At 43.3% G+C, this 20,728-nt stretch overlaps 1 protein-coding gene across 1 annotated transcript in view; it reads right to left on the bottom strand.

Annotated features, from left to right (window-relative positions):
* Positions 1 to 20,477, bottom strand: part of mmaa (metabolism of cobalamin associated A) — a 29,283-nt gene extending 8,806 nt beyond the window's left edge. The window contains exons 1-6 of the mRNA XM_060926538.1: positions 20,406 to 20,477; positions 14,006 to 14,415; positions 6,094 to 6,216; positions 2,679 to 2,849; positions 1,026 to 1,111; positions 751 to 900 (exon numbers count right to left, since the gene is read on the bottom strand). Of these exons, the coding sequence (XP_060782521.1) occupies positions 751 to 900; positions 1,026 to 1,111; positions 2,679 to 2,849; positions 6,094 to 6,216; positions 14,006 to 14,396 (921 nt within the window). The 5' untranslated portion in view covers positions 14,397 to 14,415; positions 20,406 to 20,477. The remainder of the gene's footprint in view (positions 1 to 750; positions 901 to 1,025; positions 1,112 to 2,678; positions 2,850 to 6,093; positions 6,217 to 14,005; positions 14,416 to 20,405) is intronic.
* Positions 20,478 to 20,728: the final 251 nt, after the last annotated feature.

Genomic DNA, 20,728 nt, shown 5'->3' with positions numbered 1-20,728 from the left:
TAATATGTAAACGAAAAAAGCAAATAGATTAGATTCATTACGAAGAAAGATAGGGAGGATATGAAGAGTGCGTAGAAGGTTGTGAGTTCAAATCCCAAGAAAAAAATCCTTCTTCAATCACTATCCATATATAATCTTGATTATAATCTTCAACTGTACAAAAATTGTTTCATAATGAAATTCATGGGCCCACCGTTGCCTCAGATTCCTGTTCTTCTGCTGTTGTTGCTCATCCACTTCAAGGTTCGAGATATAGTGCTGTGTAAAAGTCTTAGGCACATGTAAAGAAATGCTGTCGACCAAAATTGGCTTAAAAATAATGAAATGAAATGTTTCAACATAAAAAAAAATACTATAAGCAGTAATCAGTAAGCCATAATACACGAAACAAAGTCAATATTTGGTGAGACGATCCTTTGCTTAAAAAAAAATAAAAAAATAGTAGTCTCAGGTACAATGAGCTGTAGGTTTTACTGAACATCTTACAAAACCAGCCACAGTTCTTCAGGACACTTTGACTGTCAGACTCGCTTCTTAATTTTGCACCAAAACCCAGCAGCCTTCATTATGTTTTCTCTTTTTAACCTGGACGCTTTGTGTTTGACTGATATTTGATGTGACCTTGACCTGAACCTCTTCATGTTTATCTGCATGAGGGTATATAAATAATTTCAAATGTTATAATAATTTGCTGGTGCGTGCTACACAGGAAAGTCTTAAAAATAAGGACCCACTTGAATGAACATGTACCTTAGGTGTCCAGGTTTTGGATTTCTTTCGGAGCAGCTTCAACGCACTCGTGTACTCGGCTTGAATCTTGCGTGCCGGAACGACCAAATCACCATCTGCCTTCGTGACCACGACCAGGTCAGCTTTCTCAATGATACCTCTCTTTATTCCCTATATTCGCAATTTTTTTTTAAAAAAAAGGAGAGAAGAATATTTACAGAGAATTTTAAGAGAGAAATTATAATCATCTTTCACTATGATGGTTTCAGTCGAAATAAATGAAGCGAAATGTTTACTTGTAGCTCGTCGCCTCCTGCTGGTGGAATTAGCAACACAAAAAGGTCCACCATATCAGCCACAGCAAACTCAGACTGTCCGACACCTTCACACATGTCACAGATCAACATTCAGTCATGTTAAAATGCAAAGACACCAACTTAGGGGCAAGTCGAGATTTTGAATCAATCAATCAATAAATATACACTACCGTTCAAAAGTTTGGGGTCACTTTGAAATGTCCTTATTTTTTGAAAGAAAAGCACTGTTCTTTTCAATGAAGATCACTTTAAACTAATCAGAAATACACTCTATACATTGCTAATGTGGTAAATGACTATTCTAGCTGCAAATGTCTGGTTTTTGGTGCAATATCTACATAGGTGTATAGAGGTAGCCTAGTAAACTAGACCCACCCGCCTAGCGGCCAAAAATATTTTTGCCTACGAGTGGGTCTAGCCTCGCACCATATAAACAAAAACACCCCGGGCATCAAATCGTGCCCGCCAATCACAACGCAAGGTTTTTGTTTGGATTCTTTGGGCGGGCTTTTGCAGGAGTGACGACAAAGCTGTGCGATGCTGGAGAAAGCGCAACAGGAAAGATGGCTACGGCTAGTGAACAGCGCGCGTTTGACTCCGCTTTGGAATCAGTTTTAGAAGAATTAGACTTGGAGTTTTCGTTGAAACATGAGCAGGAAGAGGCTCTCCGCTCATTCCTTTTCAAGAAGGACGTTTTCGCTGTTTTGCCGACCGGCTATGGCAAAAGTCTGATCTACCAGCTGGCTCCGCTGGTAGCCAAAAGGATGGGGCTGGTTTGTGCAGTACGAAGAATTAATAAACAGCTTTGAAACATTACTTTTTGATTGTTTCTTATTTTCCCGTTATTTTAAATTTAAGGGAAATTATTTCACCAAACACCACTAAATAAAAACTCTCAAAAACAGTTTAAGCAAACACTTGAAAAACACTTGAAAAAAAAAAAGAGTGTATGTTAAGTATGTGGTACAGACTCCAAACTTGTGGTCATTATCTCCAAACTTCTTAATATCTAGAACCTGTTTATTAATTAATAAGCATTTTGAAAAATTATTTATTTCAAGGCCTCCCCCACTGCTTTCTGTCGCTCTGACTACGTCACAGTCACTGTTGCGCTGATTGGTCAGAGCGTTAGCCTATACGCACAGAGACAGTTTGAAAGACAGCGGTTTGTTCCACCCCCACCCTTCAGAAATGTCGACGGATCGAGGCCAGACTAAATATTCACATTTAGTCTGGCTTGCCAGGCTAGTATAGAGGCCCATTTCCAGCAACCATCACTCCAGTGTTCTAATGGTACAATGTGTTTGCTCATTGCCTCAGAAGGCTAATGGATGATTAGAAAACCCTTGTACAATCATGTTAGCACAGCTGAAAACAGTTGAGCTCTTTAGAGAAGCTATAAAACTGACCTTCCTTTGAGCAGATTGAGTTTCCGGAGCATCACATTTGTGGGGTCGATTAAATGCTCAAAATGGCCAGAAAATCGTCTTGACTATATTTTCTATTCATTTTACAACTTATGGTGGGAAATAAAAGTGTGACTTTTCATGGAAAACACAAAATTGTCTGGGTGACCCCAAACTTTTGAACGGTAGTGTATAAGCGATCCGCTGTAGTCAAACATGTCCTTACCCACGGTTTCCACGAGCACGATGTCATAACCTGCTCCCTCACACAGGACTATCGCTTCATTGGTGGTCCTCGTTACCCCACCGAGCGTACCTGAAGCCGGCGATGGCCGGATGAAGGCGTTCATGTCTCGCGAGAGCTCCGTCATCCGCGTCTTATCCCCCATCAGCGAGCCTGCAATGGCACAGTGGCTTTCATGCTGACGGCGCTTTTTTAAAAATTTGATAACATCAATATGTGGCATTTGTCCTACAGTGCTATTGAATTCTTGATTCATTTTCCATAACAGCAGCATGGACAGTAGCGCAGTTACAAATCAAAGGCTATTTCTTCACATACTACCATTTCTATAGTAACAAATACTGTAATTCATGATGATTTGCATGGTGAATGATCATTGATATCATGAAGTTTTCTGTGAGGAGATATTTATTTAAGATTTACCAGAACGTCAAGGACGTAGTATCTCATCTGGCCTGCTATTAAAACAACCATTACGACCAAAAACATCAAACACAACTGAAATGTGATGATGTGAGAGAGGACCAACCTCCACGACAAATTGTTTACAACAGGAAAATCAACTAAGGACTACGTTTTGTTCCCCGGGGCTACCCAAGATCGACCCAAAACATCGATCAGAACTGAATTCTCATGATAAATGAGAGAGGAGATACAATTCTACTCAGAAGAAAATGTATTAAGTTGACCTAATTACTAATTTGTTAGCAAGAAATTTCAAAATACAATGACCATGTGTTGTGCAGAAGGTCTAGTTCTTTCAAATGAAGAAATCAGAACTGAAATCCATTGAGAACTGAGGGAGGAGACACGATTTAACTGAAAAACAAAGTTGTAAACAAATTATTTACAAGAAAATCAACAAATAAACGACCAAGTCTTGTTCCCCGAGGGAAGATCGACCCAAAACATCGATCAGAACTGAAATCGGATGAGAACTGAAAGAGAAGAGTTTAATGAGAAGTCTGAAAACTCATTCAGGTGATCTAATTAGCAGTTTGCTAGCAAAAATCGACAAGACAATGACCAAGTGTTGTGCAGATGGTCAAGTTCTTTCAAATAAAACAATCAGAACTGAAATCCATTGAGAACTGATGGAGGGAGGAGATACGATTTAACCGAAAATAAACAAAGTTGTAAACAAATTGCTTACAACAGGAAAATCAACAACCAACCAACCAACCAACCAACCAACCAACCAATTAATTTTTGGTCCTCAAGGGAAGATCGACCCAAAACATCCATCAGAGCTGAAATTGGATGAGAAATCAGAGAGGAGATACAATTCTAGTGAGAGGCCTGGAAAAGTCGTTCATTTGGCCTAATTAGTAACTCACTAGCAAAAAATGTAACAAAACAACGACCAAGTTTTGTGCGGACTGATGAGTTCTTTCAAACAAAACAATCGGAACGGAAATCCGTGGAGAACTGACGGAGGAGATATGATTTAACTGAATTGTGGACGGACGCCATGCCATGGCAACAGGTCATCGGCCTTATGGTCAGATGAGCTAATGAGAGGCGTCTCTGGTGTTAGCGCTTTGTAACACTGAGGTACAGTGGTGCTTGAAAATTTGTGAGCCCTTTAGAATGTTCTATATTCCTGCATAAATATGACCTAAAACATCATCAGATTTTCACACAAGTCCTAAAAGTAGATAAAGAGAACCCAGTTAAACAAAAGAGACAAAAATATTAAACTTGGTCATTTATTTATTGAGGAAAATGATCCAATATTACATATCTGTGAGTGGCAAAAGTATGTGAACCTCTAGGATTAGCAGTTAATTTGAAGGTGAAATTAGAGTCAGGTGTTTTCAAACAATGGGATGACAATCAGGTGTGAGTGGGCACCCTGTTTAATTTAAAGGACAGGGATCTATCAAAGTCTGATCTTCACAACACATGTTTGTGGAAGTGTATCATGGCACGAACAAAGGAGATTTCTGAGGAGCTCAGAAAAAGTGTTGTTGATGCTCATCAGGCTGGAAAAGGTTACAAAACCATCTCTAAAGAGTTTGGACTCCACCAATCCACAGTCAGACAGATTGTGTACAAGTGGAGGAAATTCAACACCATTGTTACCCTCCCCAGGAGTGGTCGACCAACAAAGATCACTCCAAGAGCAAGGTGTGCAATAGTCGGCGAGGTCACAAAGGACCCCAGGGTAACTTCTAAGCAACTGAAGGCCTCGCTCACATTGGCTAATGTTAATGTTCATGAGTCCACCATCAGGAGAACACTGAACAACAATGGTGTGCATGGCAGGGTTGCAAGGAGAAAGCCACTGCTCTCCAAAAAGAACATTGCTGCTCGTCTGCAGTTTGCTAAAGATCACATGGACAAGCCAGAAGGCTATTGAAAAAATGTTTTGTGAATGGATGAGACCGAAATAGAACTTTTTGGTTTAAATGAGAAGCGTTATATTTGGAGAAAGGAAAACACTGCATTCCAGCATAAGAACCTTATCCCATCTGTGAAACATGGTGGTGGTAGTATCATGGTTTGGGCCTGTTTTGCTGCATCTGGGCCAGGACGGCTTGCCATCAGTGATGGAACAATGAATTCTGAATTATACCAGCGAATTCTAAAGGAAAATGTCAGGACATCTGTCCATGAACTGAATCTCAAGAGAAGGTGGGTCATGCAGCAAGACAACGACCCTAAGCGCACAAGTCGTTCTACCAAAGAATGGTTAAAGAAGAATAAAGTTAATGTTTTGGAATGGCCAAGTCAAAGTCCTGACCTTAATCCAATCGAAATGTTGTGGAAGGACCTGAAGTGAGCAGTTCAAGTGAGGAAACCCACCAACATCCCAGAGTTGAAGCTGTTCTGTACGGAGGAATGGGCTAAAATTCCTCCAAGCCGGTGTGCAGGACTGATCAACAGTTACCGCAAACGTTTAGTTGCAGTTATTGCTGCACAAGGGGGTCACACCAGATACTGAAAGCAAAGGTTCACTTACTTTTGACACTCACAGGTATGTAATATTGGATCATTTTCCTCAATAAATAAATGACCAAGTATAATATTTTTGTCTCATTTGTTTAACTGGGTTCTCTTTATCTACTTTTAGGACTTGTGTGAAAATCTGGCAGAAATATAGAAAATTCTAAAGGGTTCACAAACTTTCAAGCACCACTGTATGTTTATAGTTAATATAACAAACTATAAGTGATTACTTGTTTCTAAACATAACTATAAAGGGATCAAATGTGGTATAAGAGGAATAAAACAAATCAGGACAAAGAGTTACTGTCCTGAACAGGAAGTCCACTTCTCATTGGATCACATCACCCCACCCTGTAACTGTTCTAACAAAATCCCTCCGCAAGACTTTTTGTGGTTGTTTCGTCTGAATGCTATGAGACACTGTCGTGTACACTGTGGAGCTCACCTCCTGTAGTGCATGACGAAGGGTCCACAGCCAACACTGAGACTTTGTGTCCTTTTCCAGTCAGCAGTTTCCCCAGCACCTCGATAAAGGAGGATTTCCCAGCACCGGGAGGACCAGACAAACCTGAAGCACAATAAAACACAGCTTTTTAAACTTCACTGAAAGAGAATTTTGCAGGATTTTCTCTACATGCTTGAGCACCCGCTCCGCTGCGCTGTACTCTTTGCCAAATGTGTAAATATAAATCACTGATCACTTGGATCAGGAAGCAGAGACCCTCACACGTCTCCATTTTTGAGTCCTAATCAAATTTGAACGTGATGTTTAGAGTACAATTAAAATCTATAATCAAATCTGAGAACATCAGTCCAGGATCATTTATCCTTAGCTGTAGAGTCCAGCTCCTCCTGGTGGATCTCCCAACATTCCCAAGCCAACTGCCAAAGGTTTGTGGACACCTAACCATAACTCTTATACTTATTGAATGTCCCATTTCAAATTTAGTCCCCCTTTTACTGCTGCAACCACCTCCACTCTTCTGGGAAGGTTTTCCACTAGGTTTTGGGGCGTGGCTGTGGGGATGTGTTCATTCAGCTACAAGAGCATTAGTGAGATCAGGTACTGATGTTGGTTGAGGAGGTCTGGGGTCACTCACACTACGTTCACACTGCAGGCTGAAGTGACTCAAATCCGATTTTTTCGCCCATATGTGACCTGTATCCGATCTTTTATTGACAATATGAACGACACAGATCCGATTTTTTCAAATCCGACCCAGGCCGTTTGGATATGTGGTCCTAATTCCGATTCCTATCCGATCTTTTCATATGCGACTTCAGTCTGAACCGCCAGGTCGCATTCATCCAACTTGCACGTCATCAACAAGCCACAAACGTCACTATTCTGCGCTGAAGTAGGCGGCGGGTCTCTCAAAAAAAGTTACAACAACATGGCGCATGACATCAATGCGACTCCGCACCCACACGTTCCTTTGAACGGAAGTTGCAGTCACTACCCCGCAGAACGCCTGAGCCAAACCCCTTGCCCTCTTCCTTCTCAACCTCCTCCTTAACATCAGGCTATTGTGCATGTTCTGGCTCCGTCGCAACAACAACTGCATCATCGCCAGGTACTCCATGCTGGCTACTGTCATACACAGGAAACTTTAGGTTACTTCCGTAAACACTGGCCATGCTCACTGCGTGTGACGTCGTCGTATCCTGCAATGCGCATGCGGAACTTTAGGTCGCTTTTCGTTCATACTGAGGATCACATACAAGTCGCATATATTTGTTAATGTGAACGACCTCACAAAAAAATCGGAATTGAGCATTAAGCCTTGCAGTGTGAACATAGTGTCAGTGTTTCAGTTCATCCCAAAGGTGTTCAGTAGGGTTGAGTTCAATCAGAGCTCTGTCCAGGACACTCGAGTTCTTCCACTTCATCCTTGACAAACCTTTCCTGTGTCTGAAATCGTTCACTACTCCCTATATAGGGAATTACTATATAGAGGACTATACAGTGAGCTCATTGGTAAAATGAAAAAAAAAAAAACGCTTTCGGAGACTACTCCGTCGCGCTGGTATTTACGTCATTACTGTCGCACAATTAAAACGTGCCAGATCAGCCAGCTGGTGGGTTTTCAAAATAATAAATACATGCGTGTATTTGTGTGATAAATCCATATTATACTGAGCGTATGTCCCATATTAATCAATCCAAAGTACATGCATCTTTCAGTTTTTTAAATCAAGGCTGAATACTTTCTTCTTTGCTGCTGCCTTTTATTAAATCAAATTTGAGGCTTCTAGTTTGATTTCTTTCAATGCGACTGCAATGCATGATGGGATATACTGCTTTGGTTAGTGAGGATCGTTGTACTTTTCGTGATGCATCGTGGGATACTTTGAGTGCACTATATAGGGTGTAAATAATCCTCACTAAGGTTTCGGACAGCACTACAAAATGGCATCCTCGTTATATAGTGAGTAGGGAGCGATTTTGGACACAGGGCATGGAGCTCACTGTCATGCCAGAACAGGTTTGGGCCTCTTATAATTCTTACCCTCTTATAAGGGAAATTTTAATCCTCATCTCATCTCATTATCTCTAGCCGCTTTATCCTTCTACAGGGTCGCAGGCAAGCTGGAGCCTATCCCAGCCGACTACGGGCGAAAGGCGGGGTACACCCTGGACAAGTCGCCAGGTCATCACAGGGCTGACACATAGACACAGACAACCATTCACACTCACATTCACACCTACGGTCAATTTAGAGTCACCAGTTAACCTAACCTGCATGTCTTTGGACTGTGGGGGAAACCGGAGCACCTGGAGGAAACCCACACGGACACGGGGAGAACATGCAAACTCCACACAGAAAGGCCCTTGCCGGCCCCGGGGCTCGAACCCAGGACCTTCTTGCTGTGAGGCGACAGCGCTAACCACTACACCACCGTGCCGCCCATAAATTTTAATCCTATAGGGAAAAAAAAAAACATTCTATAGAGAGCGTGCACGTGACGTCACGAGGTCATGTGATATTTGTTTATCTGCCATCTTGGACGGCATGGCCGTGCATAGAACTTAGACGAACCCGTTCTAATTATCAAGTGTGTGGGAGTAGATCTTTCGAGAATGGTTATATCTTGTTCAGCATTTGGTTGTACCAATAGACAGGGCCAAAAAGAGGGCCTGTCATTTTATAGATTCCCCGCAGATGAGGAGAGACGCGCAAAATGGGTGTCCGCTGTGCGAAGAGAAAACTGGTACCCCAGTTCTACCAGCCGAATTTGTAGTGAACACTTCATATCAGGTAGGTGTAATCTTCTAATTCAATACTCCTAGTACATCTGTTAAGTTGATTTTCGGATTGAATGATAACTGCATAGTCGGTGATTTGTGATATTTTTTTTCAGACAAAAACATACATATTTACAACCCTGTCATTATCTGGAACTGAGTTTAGATTTCGAACATTCTTATGATAAAACGTGCTGCATAGTCCCTTTATGATAAACGTCTTAATGCCACTTACCCGTGAGGTTATCAAGTAGACATTCTTCTTCGGAACCTTCCAGAGGTATAGTTGGGATACCCATCCCGCAACAAAAAATAAGCTTCCGGGCTCTTGTAAGCTTTGAGGGCTTTGCCAGTGTAACACGATTCACGATTAACAAGAAAATTGTAAATGTCGTGGTAGGCCAGATCGGGCAAATCGCCGGCACCGCAGCTCCGAATTTCCCTGAACAAGGATTGCGGTAAGTTGTACGAATCTGCAATCCCCAACCTGGAACACTTTTCCATGTAACGCTGCCTCACGTCACCTTCAAGATGCTGAACAAACTTAGACAAGTTATCGCGCGATGTAGATGGGGTATTTTCCGAATTTTCTTGGGGATTACTCCCTGGATCCATTACGCTCACGCAAGGTAAATAATCCTGAAGCCGTCCAATATGGCGGAGTACACATGGACGGGTCACGTGACTGCACATCCTCTATACCAGTGTTTCTCAACCACTGGGCCATGAAGCACCATCTAGTGGGCTGTGAATTTTTTTTCCCAAGCTGAAGCAAATTTTTAGTCGGGTACAACTGCCGTGTTCAAGTCAAGTCAGCTTTATTGTCAGTTTCTTCATATGCACAGGTCATACAAGGAAATTGAAATTACGTTACATTACGTAACGTACGTGTTGCATCCGATGTCACAGCCGCCTCATTAGATATGCAAGACGTGAAGTGGTGGTCAGCTGAGCTCACTCTTTACAAAGTGTTACTATCATTGGGGTTCCTTGCTAGTTGTTAAAATGCCCTCTGCTTGCAATGTTTTGGGCTGTTCGAATCAAACAAACTGTGAAACTGATAAAAGTTTCTTCCTGGTTCCGCATGAAGTGAAAGGGTGAAAGAGCAAAGGATTTTACCAAAAGACAATAAAAAAGCCCAAAAAGTCCTACTTACCCTGGCATAAACGATACAGGATTTATCTTGTAGTGTCCTGATCCCCAGATCTTTAAAGGCCTAGAGAAATGTACCCCTTTCCCCCTTGGATAATAATAGTACAAGTCCCGACAATGAAAAACTCATCATTGAAACCCACATCGTAAACGTCGGGAACTTTCAGAATTTGTCGAATTTAAATTTCCCGCCAAGGGAATCCCAGTACCAACATCCCCATTATTAGCTGGCTTTTGCGTGACATCACGAGTGTGAGTGGTTTTACCGGTGGTTTTTCCACCGACATCCATACAGTGTAGCTTTTGTCCGACTCTCTGCTAGATTATATTCATTTTGACGGAAACTTGCAACAGAACACGACGTAGAAAGAGAGACAAATCGGTAACCTACAATCCAGGACTGTTATAGAGAAGAAGGGGGAAAGAAAAAAGGGAAAGCGCCTGGAAAGTGATGTATTGCTGCTGGGTGCAGCAACACAAATGCCGTGGGGGGAGTGGCCCTGTTCCTTTTCCTGAAAGATAAAGGTAATCCCTAATTAGTCAAGACTTTGCTACAATGAACTGCAAAGCATTTTGTTTCCAACATACTGTAATACTATTAACTTGAGGAATGCATCTTCAACTTCCAGTCATCCAAACCCCTTAAGGCGCGGAGGTGAGCTCGCGCCGGGGCGAATAACGTCCTGAGGCATGGTCCTACCAGGCCGTGGCCATGCTGGTTCGTAGTGGATTGCGTAGAGGGAGGTGCCTGCAAAATTTGGCTTCGCTGGGACTTCCGGTGGCAGAGTTATGAGCGTTTAAAGGCCGGCTGAAGCCGTGGATCAAATTGAAACTTAAGGTTCATCATTGTCACTGACCTCACTCTCATCGGACAATTCTGGCTCGAACCGGTACGGTTCGATACCGCTCCTTTCTTCCCTACTGCTGGCTACTTCTTCTATCAGTACGTCGTCATCAACTTGAACTGACGAAAAACTACTAAAACTTGAATTTTCTCCTTCGCTAAATTCCTGCTCACTTTGGTCGCTCATGTTGTTTGTAGCCGACATACACTCCTGACGTCACGTGGCTCCCGTCTGCTACTTCCGGTTGCTTGGTGGGCGGTTCTAAAAGGGCTAAATTTACTCGGCTTTTGTCTGCGAATATATCTGCTACCGTGCGGTTTAGAGAATAGTTGCCTCTGTCCAGGGATTCAATAAACCTCACCAAATTTAACTGCTATTCTGTTTTAGTGCAAAAAAAATTTAAATAAAACCAAAAAAACCCCGCATTTCTCTCGGCCTTTAACCCAGCCACATACAAAAACTTGTACGCCTCCATGCTCTTCCAGGTTTTCATCTGTGTGTCCGTGTAGAATGATGTCTACAGCACCAGGTAGTTTGAGACGTCGGGGAAACTCAACGGATGGACAATTTTCCAACTCGTAGAAAAATCCTTCTTTGTTAGCGTGTAAGGCTTTAATCCCATTGAGTGGTTTCTCGTCTATATCCACTTCTTTTGAGTGCACTTCTTGGTTTTAATAACCTGCTTGTTTGCTGAACACAAACATGGCAATAAGTTCTTGTGCTAATGGACCACTTTTGGATCATTAATCCCTTTTGACTGAGAATGCCCTGCCTGCATGGTTTGGCGGCTTATGGCACATCCATACAGTTTTAAATACAAAACCTACAATGACAAACAGTTTGTTTTTAGTGCATTTGTTTAATTCCTGGACTCCTGTCTGTAACAGGGAGTGATGTTGCATCCCATTAATACTCTTTACAATAGATTAGTAGATTCTAATCGAACAGATGAGTCAAAATACTTGGTGATCTTCTTTAATGTGCCTTGATTCGTTACAAGTATGAATAGGAGGGTCTTAAAGGTTGAGAACCCTTTTCTATACAGTTGTGTGCTTCAAACTTTGTCGCACCAGTCAGGTGTCCAGAAACCTTTGGCCACATAGTACAAGACTACGTTCAGACTGCACCCTGAAACGACCCATATCCGATTTTTTTGCCCATATGCGACCTGTATCCGATTTGTTATTGACAATCTGAACGACACAGATCCGATTTTTTCACATGCCGCTTGGATATGTGGTCCTAATTCCGATGCATATCCGTTATTTTCACATGCGACTGCAGTCTGACCGGACAGGTCGCATTCATGCGACCTACACGTCATCAACAAGAGACAAACGTCACTATTCTGCGTTGGCTAATCCCGCCTCTTTGGTGGAAAACAACAACATTTGTACAGTTTTCAGAATTTAAATAGACTTTTATAGAATTGATCAAGCTAATGGTGGATTTGGTAGGGACCTGGATGTTGATCTGTTAGCCTGATTAAATAAAACAGTTTCTATAACTGATTTATAACTTAAACCATCCTGTATTACAAGATTATAAGATTGTTCTGGAAATTTCCAGTAATTTGACACCTTCGGTCTCATTACTCTGCTGCCCACATTAATCAGATTATTGTGCGAGTTCCGCCGCCGCCACAAAAACCACATCGCCAGGTCTCGCCTCATCTCCATAGCAAACTGCACTGGTGTTTCTGCACCTTGAACCAGCGCTGAGAGAAGTTGCAGAATTCAGCTGGCTATAAACAATCTAAATAAATATTTATAAAAATGCAGAAAAAGTTTATTAATATGACGAAATAAATATGTGCAAATTATTAAGCCTGAATTAAGAGTTTGGTAATACAGCGGCCGTATCCCAAATGACTGCCTACTGAAGCTCGAGTGCACTATATAGAGTTTAAAAATCCATTACTTCCTAGTAACATGTAGTGCACTTATATAGAAATTAAAGAGACATTTAGGAGTCAACCCTCATTACCAGGCAACACGTTTTCATTTCAGTTCAGAAACAAAAACACACACGAGACCTCACACTTTAACACTAACCAGATAAACAAACAAACAAAAAAAAGAAATCATTAAACTTGAAGACTGCGCTTTTTTTGCTTACGTATTACGTAGATGTGCTTATTACGTGTCAATCTGCGCATGCGGGACACTTTTGGGTCGTTTTCCGTTCATATTGGAGATCGCATACAAGTCTCATATAACTGGTAATGTGAACGGCCTAACAAAAAAATCGGATTTCACAACAAATCGGATATGGGTCGTTTCAGGTTGCAGTCTGAACGTAGTGTAAGAAGTGTATAAGCTCTGTAGCAGGTTCTGGATCTGACCCGGGGTCACAATCCAGTCTATCATACCTGATACAGCTTGGTGCATCCTTATAAAGGTGCTTAAACCAGTTCATCATGCTCTTCATGACTCAGAGGATCATCAGCGATATTCGGAGATGTTTTCTGATTGTCAATCAACTCACCTGATCATGGACAGTAGACCACAGAAAACCTTGGAGTATCTTTATTTCTTATTTATTCGAGTGGCTAAGTTGTGAAGGTCCTGGATCCCTGGTTTGATCCTGGACTTGTGTATGTTCTTCTGTGTCTGCCTAAGTTTCCTCTGGGTTCTCTGGTTTCCTCACATCTCAGAAAGGTGATAGTCGGTAGATTAGTGAGTCTAAATTACATTATATTACATTACAGGCATTTAGCAGACGCTCTTTTCCAGAGCGACGTACAACATACATACCCAGAGCAGCCTGGAGAGCAGTTAGGGGTTAGGTGCCTTGCTCAAGGGCACTTTGGCCATTCCTGCTGGTCCAGGGAATTGAACCAGCAACCTTTTGGTCTGCTTCTCTAACCATTAGACCGTGTCTTCCATTGTCATAAATTGTCCATTCCGTGTGACTGAGTGTGTAAATGAGAGTGTGTATTTCATCCAGGGTGTATTCCCTCCTAGCTTCAGATCCGCGGCAACCCTGACCAGGATAACGCGCTTACTAAAGACGGATGGATGTATTTATTTATTTTCATCCAATTCATATTAATCCCCGAAGCCGTTTCAAAAGGATCAGAACAAACCCCCCAGCCCGAATCCTTTACTCACCCACTCTGAAGGCCACTGGTTTCCCTCCTGCGATCCTCTCGCACTCTTGCCGGTACGACAGCACCCTTTGCAGTAGCACCTGGGCCAACTCCTTCTTCCGAGGATGCTGCGTCTCCACCAGGGTTATACATTCAGCCAGAGATGACCTCTGACCCCTGACCAGGCCGTCATACAGCCGCTCGAGCACTGTCCTCTCTCTGACCGTCAGGTCCGACACATTGTGTCTCAAAGCCTCCTCTGTAGACGCGCTCCTCTGGTGGTACAGGACACAGATGGGTCCGTGATAAAACTCTGCGCTGGTCCTTTGAAAGATGTGGGAGGAATGTTTAGCTGTGGCTGAGCTCAGAGTCCTGATACGATATAAAAACGGGAGGAGGGCAGCTGGAGCCATGGCACTGTGACAAAGAGGCCTGGACACAGTGAGAGGAGGAGGAGGAGAGAGAGAGATCACACACACAAATCAGAATGAGAATCAGACTACTTTGGAAAGTAAAATGGAAAATTGTCTTCGGCACTGGCATGGAATATCTCATCTCATCTCATTATCTCAAGCCGCTTTATCCTGTTCTACAGGGTCGCAGGCAAGCTGGAGCCTATCCCAGCTGACTACGGGTGAAAGGCGGGGTACACCCTGGACAAGTCGCCAGGTCATCACAGGGCTGACACATAGACACAGACAACCATTCACACTCACATTCACACCTACGCTCAATTTAGAGTCACCAGTTAACCTAACCTGCATGTCTTTGGACTGTGGGGGAAACCGGAGCACCCGGAGGAAACCCACGCGGACACGGGGAGAACATGCAAACTCCACACAGAAAGGCCCTCGCCGGCCCCGGGGCTCGAACCCAGGACCTTCTTGCTGTGAGGCGACAGTGTTAACCACTACACCACCGTGCCGCCGGCATGGAATATAAAAAGACAAATACATCATACAAAACAATAGACCTTAAAGGAGAACTGAAGGCAAATTTTTTTATCATCAAAATTCTATTTCTCATTTTATTAAATATCAGAATACACTTTTGATCGCTATTTTGTCACTGCTATAGCAAGTTATGAGTGTTTGAAATATGCTCTGTAATACATCAGTCCATATGTCAAAGCAATGGCCGTAAACGAGGTTCGTCGAGACCTGTGCGAGACATCGTAGGACGGAAGTAAAACGTACAGCGGAAATCAAAGTCACCAACATCTGCCAGCGTTGTCAAAAGACATGTGCGCGCGCCCTCTAGGGGCACCTGTGGTTACTCTCGAAAGATTCAAGTAAGACAAGCCAAATTGGTGTTTTTAAAAAGAAGGGATCATGGAGAATAAAGAAAAAAATATTTAAAAAATCTGCGCACATTCCCACAAGGTGTTATGGTGCTCTGAAAATGACATCCAAAATGATTTGTCAGACTTGTGAGGTCTTCTGTTCAAACACTGATAGAGTTTCCTTTCTGTTTATTGCTTTTTTTGAGAGTGTTTCTACTTATCTCAATAAGGGAAAAAATATGTCTTCTGAAGGCCTAAACAGAACACAGCCAAAAACTCCAATAAAATTTTGATCATCTTTGAGGGAGTGCTATGACCATGCAGGATCATCCAGATCCAAAATGACAGTTTTGCTACATACTATTCCTATTTACGTACCAGCATGCAAAATTTGAGCCTCCTACATGGTGTAGTTCTTGAGCTATGGGCTTGTGAACTTGGACAAAAAAAAAAAGAGTCTGAACAAAATTGACACCCCCCCTCCACCAGTAAAACTGGCTGTAACATGGAAAGTATACATCTTACATTCAAATACATTTACAGCGTTTCTCCTAGGTAACATGGGTACATCTGGTGATTTTTTCAGAATTTTTTGAGACCTAAGTGCGCAGGCCCCGGTTGAATTGATGTGGAATGACCCAATTGTTAATTGTTAAAACACGATTATAAACATGAGTTCTGGGACCAGGACTGAAAAATTAAATCATCTTCTACTTAGAAACCTTGGAACATAAAAATGAAACAAACAAACAAACAAACAAAAAGGCCACAGTACATCAGGCTGAAGGACATCACGTGATTAGTGACACTGTGATTAGCAGCACCAGAGCACCCCAGGGCATGGTGCTGGCCCCTCTTCTCTTCACCCTGTACACCACGGACTTCTGCTACAACTCGGGGCTGTGTCACATTCAGAAGTTTGCCGATAACACAGCCATAGTGGGGTGTATCAGGGACGACAGAGAGGAGGAGTATAGGAGCCTGGTGAGGGACTTTGCCGTTTGGTGCAACAGGAACCATCTGCAGCTCAACACCTCGAAGACCAAGGAGCTGGTCATTGACTTTGGGAGGTCCAGACCAAGGTCACGACCAGTTCTGATCGAGGGAGTCGAGGTGGAGGCTGTGGATTCCTACAAGTACCTCGGGCTGTGGCTGGACAGCAAGCTGGACTGGACTTGCAACACCAAGCACTTGTACAGGAAGGTACAGAGCAGGCTGTACTTCCTGAGGAGGCTGCGGTCCTTTAAAGTGCATATTCTGGACCAATTTCGTGTTTTTTTTATATGAAAGTATGTCCCTTTACACACTCATCCAGAAGGGTAATTTTGCACAAGGCCAGAAAAAAATAAAATAAAACGCGTCTGGAAAAATCTCAAGGGAGTCTGGAGCCAGATTTGTGACGTTACCTGCGGAAGCGCCAGCAGGCTGGGTGAGCTTTGCACGGTTTCAGTGCACAGCCTGTGTAGACCAAGCGCTCCCATTTCTCTCTCATTGTCTGGTCTTTTGGAAAACAATGAGTACTAATCCCAATAAGATTGGTGTTGAGACATGTCAATTTGGCTTGTCTTACTCGAATCTTTCGAGAGTAACCATAGGTGCCCCTGAAATCACTGAATCATTGAAATTGAAAAGGATACCTCCACCCCTGCACAGGCACGAAACAAAAATCAATCACGTCACGAAAATCAATGTTTGCCGGGAAATCCAAATGCCAAGTTTTTTCAGAGGCGGACCAATTCGCCTCAAATGGGTCGATTTCAACTGAATTTTTCTGGTATTGCGCAAGGTAAAAAAAAAATTTGCGCAAAATGTTACAGATATTTGACCAAAGTTTAATATAAAATTGATCTTGCTCCTGAATTTACCCATGATATGCACTTTAACATCTGCAGGAAACTCCTGTGGCTGTTCTATCAGTCCGTGGTCGCCAGTCAAGTCAAGTCAAGTTTATTTCTATAGAGCTTTTAACAATAAACATTGTCGCAAAGCAGCTTTACAGAATTTGAACGACTTAAAATATGAGCTAATTTTATCCCTAATCTATCCCCAATGAGCAAGCCTGTGGTGACGGTGGCAAGGAAAAACTCCCTCAGACGACATGAGGAAGAAACCTCGAGAGGAACCAGACTCAAAAGGGAACCCATCCCTATCAGGGCAAAAACAGACAACATGACTATAACATTAGCAGTCCTAACATAAAGTCAGCTTCACTGATGCTATAAACCCCCCACCGACGGAAACCCGAGCGCAAAACTGTTCACGACAACCGTAGTCCCAAAGTCAGCAAGTCAACTGCAGTCCCCAGCCACAAAAGCACCACTGCAAGAGTCCAGAGCGTCCTCCAGGCGCGAATCCACATGGGGCCGCCCTCCACAGGAGCGATGCGATGAGACTCCAACCAGACACAGGGCACCAGGATGGATCAGGCAGGTCCGAGGAGCAGAAGAGGTCAGCACCTCGATCCCAGGACCGACATGTAACTCAGAGGGACAGATTTGTGGGGGGAAGAGCCAGTGTCCTGTTTTACACCGTGGTGTGCTGGGAGGGCAGCACATCCAAGAAGGACACATCCAGGCTGGACAAACTGATCAGGCAGGCCGGCTCTGTGGTCGGCATGAAGCTGGACTCTCTGGTGATGGTGGCAGAGAAGAGGTCTATGGACAAACTACTGAACATCATGGACGATGCCAGTCACCCTCTGCACACCGTCATCAGCAACCAGAGGAGCCTGTTCAGTGACGGAATGCTCCTTCCCAAGTGCAGGACGAACAGATTTAAAGGGATAGTTCGGGATTTTTGACATGAATCTGTATGGCATCCCCATCAATAGTGTCGTGCAAACACACTGACTTACCCCTGACAGCATCCTGTGAGTCCAGTTCTTGTCCAGTTTTGGTCCAGACGAAAGTAGTCCGGCAAGTTTGTTGGGGTCACGAAAGTAAAACGTTTTTCGTCTCAAAACAGTATGTGTTCAAAAGAGTGATATATTTGCATCACAAAACCGTTGCCAAATAAAAAGTCAGACCTCGAAATAGCTTGGCACTATTTTCTCTCCCTTCTTATCACTGCGCGCTGCCGCCAGGTGACAGCGAAACGCAGACCCACTAAGCTGGTGGGAGACCAAGGCTGCACTCTATCCACGGCTTACACACGTGATGGCACGGAGGATGTGTATAGTGGCAGCATCTGTCCCCCCAGAGAGGATCTTTTCAAAAGCAGGACAGATTATAACTGAGAGGAGAAATAGAATCAGAATTAACTAGTTAATTGCAGCAATTAAAGGAATAGGTAGGAAAAGGAAGGCGCAAAGAGGGCGGCACGGTGGTGTAGTGGTTAGCGCTGTCGCCTCACAGCAAGAAGGTCCTGGGTTCGAGCCCCATGGCCGGCGAGGGCCTTTCTGTGTGGAGTTTGCATGTTCTCCCCGTGTCCGCGTGGGTTTCCTCCGGGTGCTCCGGTTTCCCCCACAGTCCAAAGACATGCAGGTTAGGTTAACTGGTGACTCTAAATTGACCGTAGGTGTGAATGTGAGTGTGAATGGTTGTCTGTGTCTATGTGTCAGCCCTGTGATGACCTGGCGACTTGTCCAGGGTGTACCCCGCCTTTCGCCCGTAGTCAGCTGGGATAGGCTCCAGCTCGCCTGCGACCCTGTAGAACAGGATAAAGCGGCTAGAGATAATGAGATGAGATGAGGAAGGCGCAAAGACACCGCGCAGTGTCTCTGCGCCTGCAGCGGTGCTTTGCTTGTGCTGTGGCTGAAAATAGTTCCAGATATAAATTGGTCTAGTAAATCCCTTCGTGTTAATTTGCATTGATATGTGTACTCGATGTGAATGTACAGGTCATGAGAAATAATTATAAAAAATCTTGAGTTATTTGATTCACTTTTGTAACGACAATGCTAGCTGGACACGCCGGATTACAGCGACTAAGCTAAGCTAGCCTGGGCGTTTCTAGATCAGGGCAATGGCTGGGTCGGCTACAAAACGCTTTGGCTCACTCATCCAACTCTAGGGACTGACTCAATTTCATCTGGGGGTGGCGTATTCCTTTAAATCAAAAATAAAATCTCAGGAGCCGTTTGGGAGCTGAAAGAGCCGGCTCCTTATAGTAAGAAGAGCCAAAAGAGCCGGCTCCCGAAGAAGAGCCGAAATTCCCATCACTAAAGCAATGAATGAAACAGCCGTGGCTGTCACCTGGCGGCAGCGCGCAGTGATAAGAAGGGAGAGAAAATAGTGCCAAGCGATTTCGAGGTCTGACTTTTTATTTGACAGCGGTTTTGTGATGCAAATATATCACTCTTTTGAACACGTACTGTTTTGAGACGAAAAACGTTTTACTTTCGTGACCCCAACAAACTTGCCGGACTACTTTCGTCTGGACCAAAACTGGACAAGAACTGGACTCACAGGATGCTGTCGGGGGTAAGTCAGTGTGTTTGCACGACACTATTGATGGGGATGCCATACAGATTCATGCCAAAAATCCCGAACTAACCTTTTAAGAACTCCTTTGTCCCTCACGCCATCAGACTGTCCAACTCCTCTCTGGGGTAACAGGAGGACAGAGGACGGGAAGGAGCAGTACCCCAGCCTGACTAAAAGCAATACTGGACAGTGTGCAATATAACGTGCAATACCTCTCCTGCTGGACTTTTTTCATATCTTTTTTTTTTAATTATATTTGTATATGTAAATACTTAATTTATCTAGAAGTTTTCTCTATTTTCTATTTATTCTGTAATGATGCTACTGGAATTTTAATTTCCCTGAGGGAACCCTCCCAAAGGAATCAATAAAGTTCTATCTAATCTAATCTAATCTAATCTAATCTAATCTAATCTAATCTTAAAAACAAGTCTGAGATGGACCAATACTAATATTTGTATTTTATTTTAAAGCTCATTTCATGTTACATAACACTGGATGTACAAAAGAGTGTCCTTACTCAACTAAAACTGTATTTTCAATGAGACTTTTTAGCTATTTTAATATTTTAAACCCCTTATTTTAAAATGAATTGTTTACTAGTGTTCTGTAAGTCATTGCTCAGAAATAATGACCCTCACTAACACACACACACACACACACTCTCTCTCTCTCTCTCTCTCTCTCTCTAACATTATTATTATTATTATTTTTACCTCAGAACCCCAACAAACCGCTTCACTCCGCCGGTGAGTCGCTCAACCAGCAGCCGCGTCCCAAACAGCGTCCTGCAGCTCACCAAGTGGACTAGATCAAGGGAGAAACGCCGTTATTTCAATCGCGGTGTAGTGCGCAGACGGAGGGACTGAGGAGATGTTCGAGATGCAGTCACTATATCATTGAACTCGCACGCGAGACAACAGAGGGTTAACGTTCTCTTCCGGGTCGTGACCTCGAGTCGCGTTTTCTTTTTCTATGATAAAAGTCAGGTTTTGTTAAAAGGAAGTGATTCAGCTTCAACCGAAATCAATAAAAAAAA

The sequence above is a fragment of the Neoarius graeffei genome, chromosome 7, assembly GCF_027579695.1.
Source record: "Neoarius graeffei isolate fNeoGra1 chromosome 7, fNeoGra1.pri, whole genome shotgun sequence".
NCBI classification, from domain to species: domain Eukaryota; kingdom Metazoa; phylum Chordata; class Actinopteri; order Siluriformes; family Ariidae; genus Neoarius; species Neoarius graeffei.
This window is presented reverse-complemented; position numbering and strand designations above follow the sequence as displayed.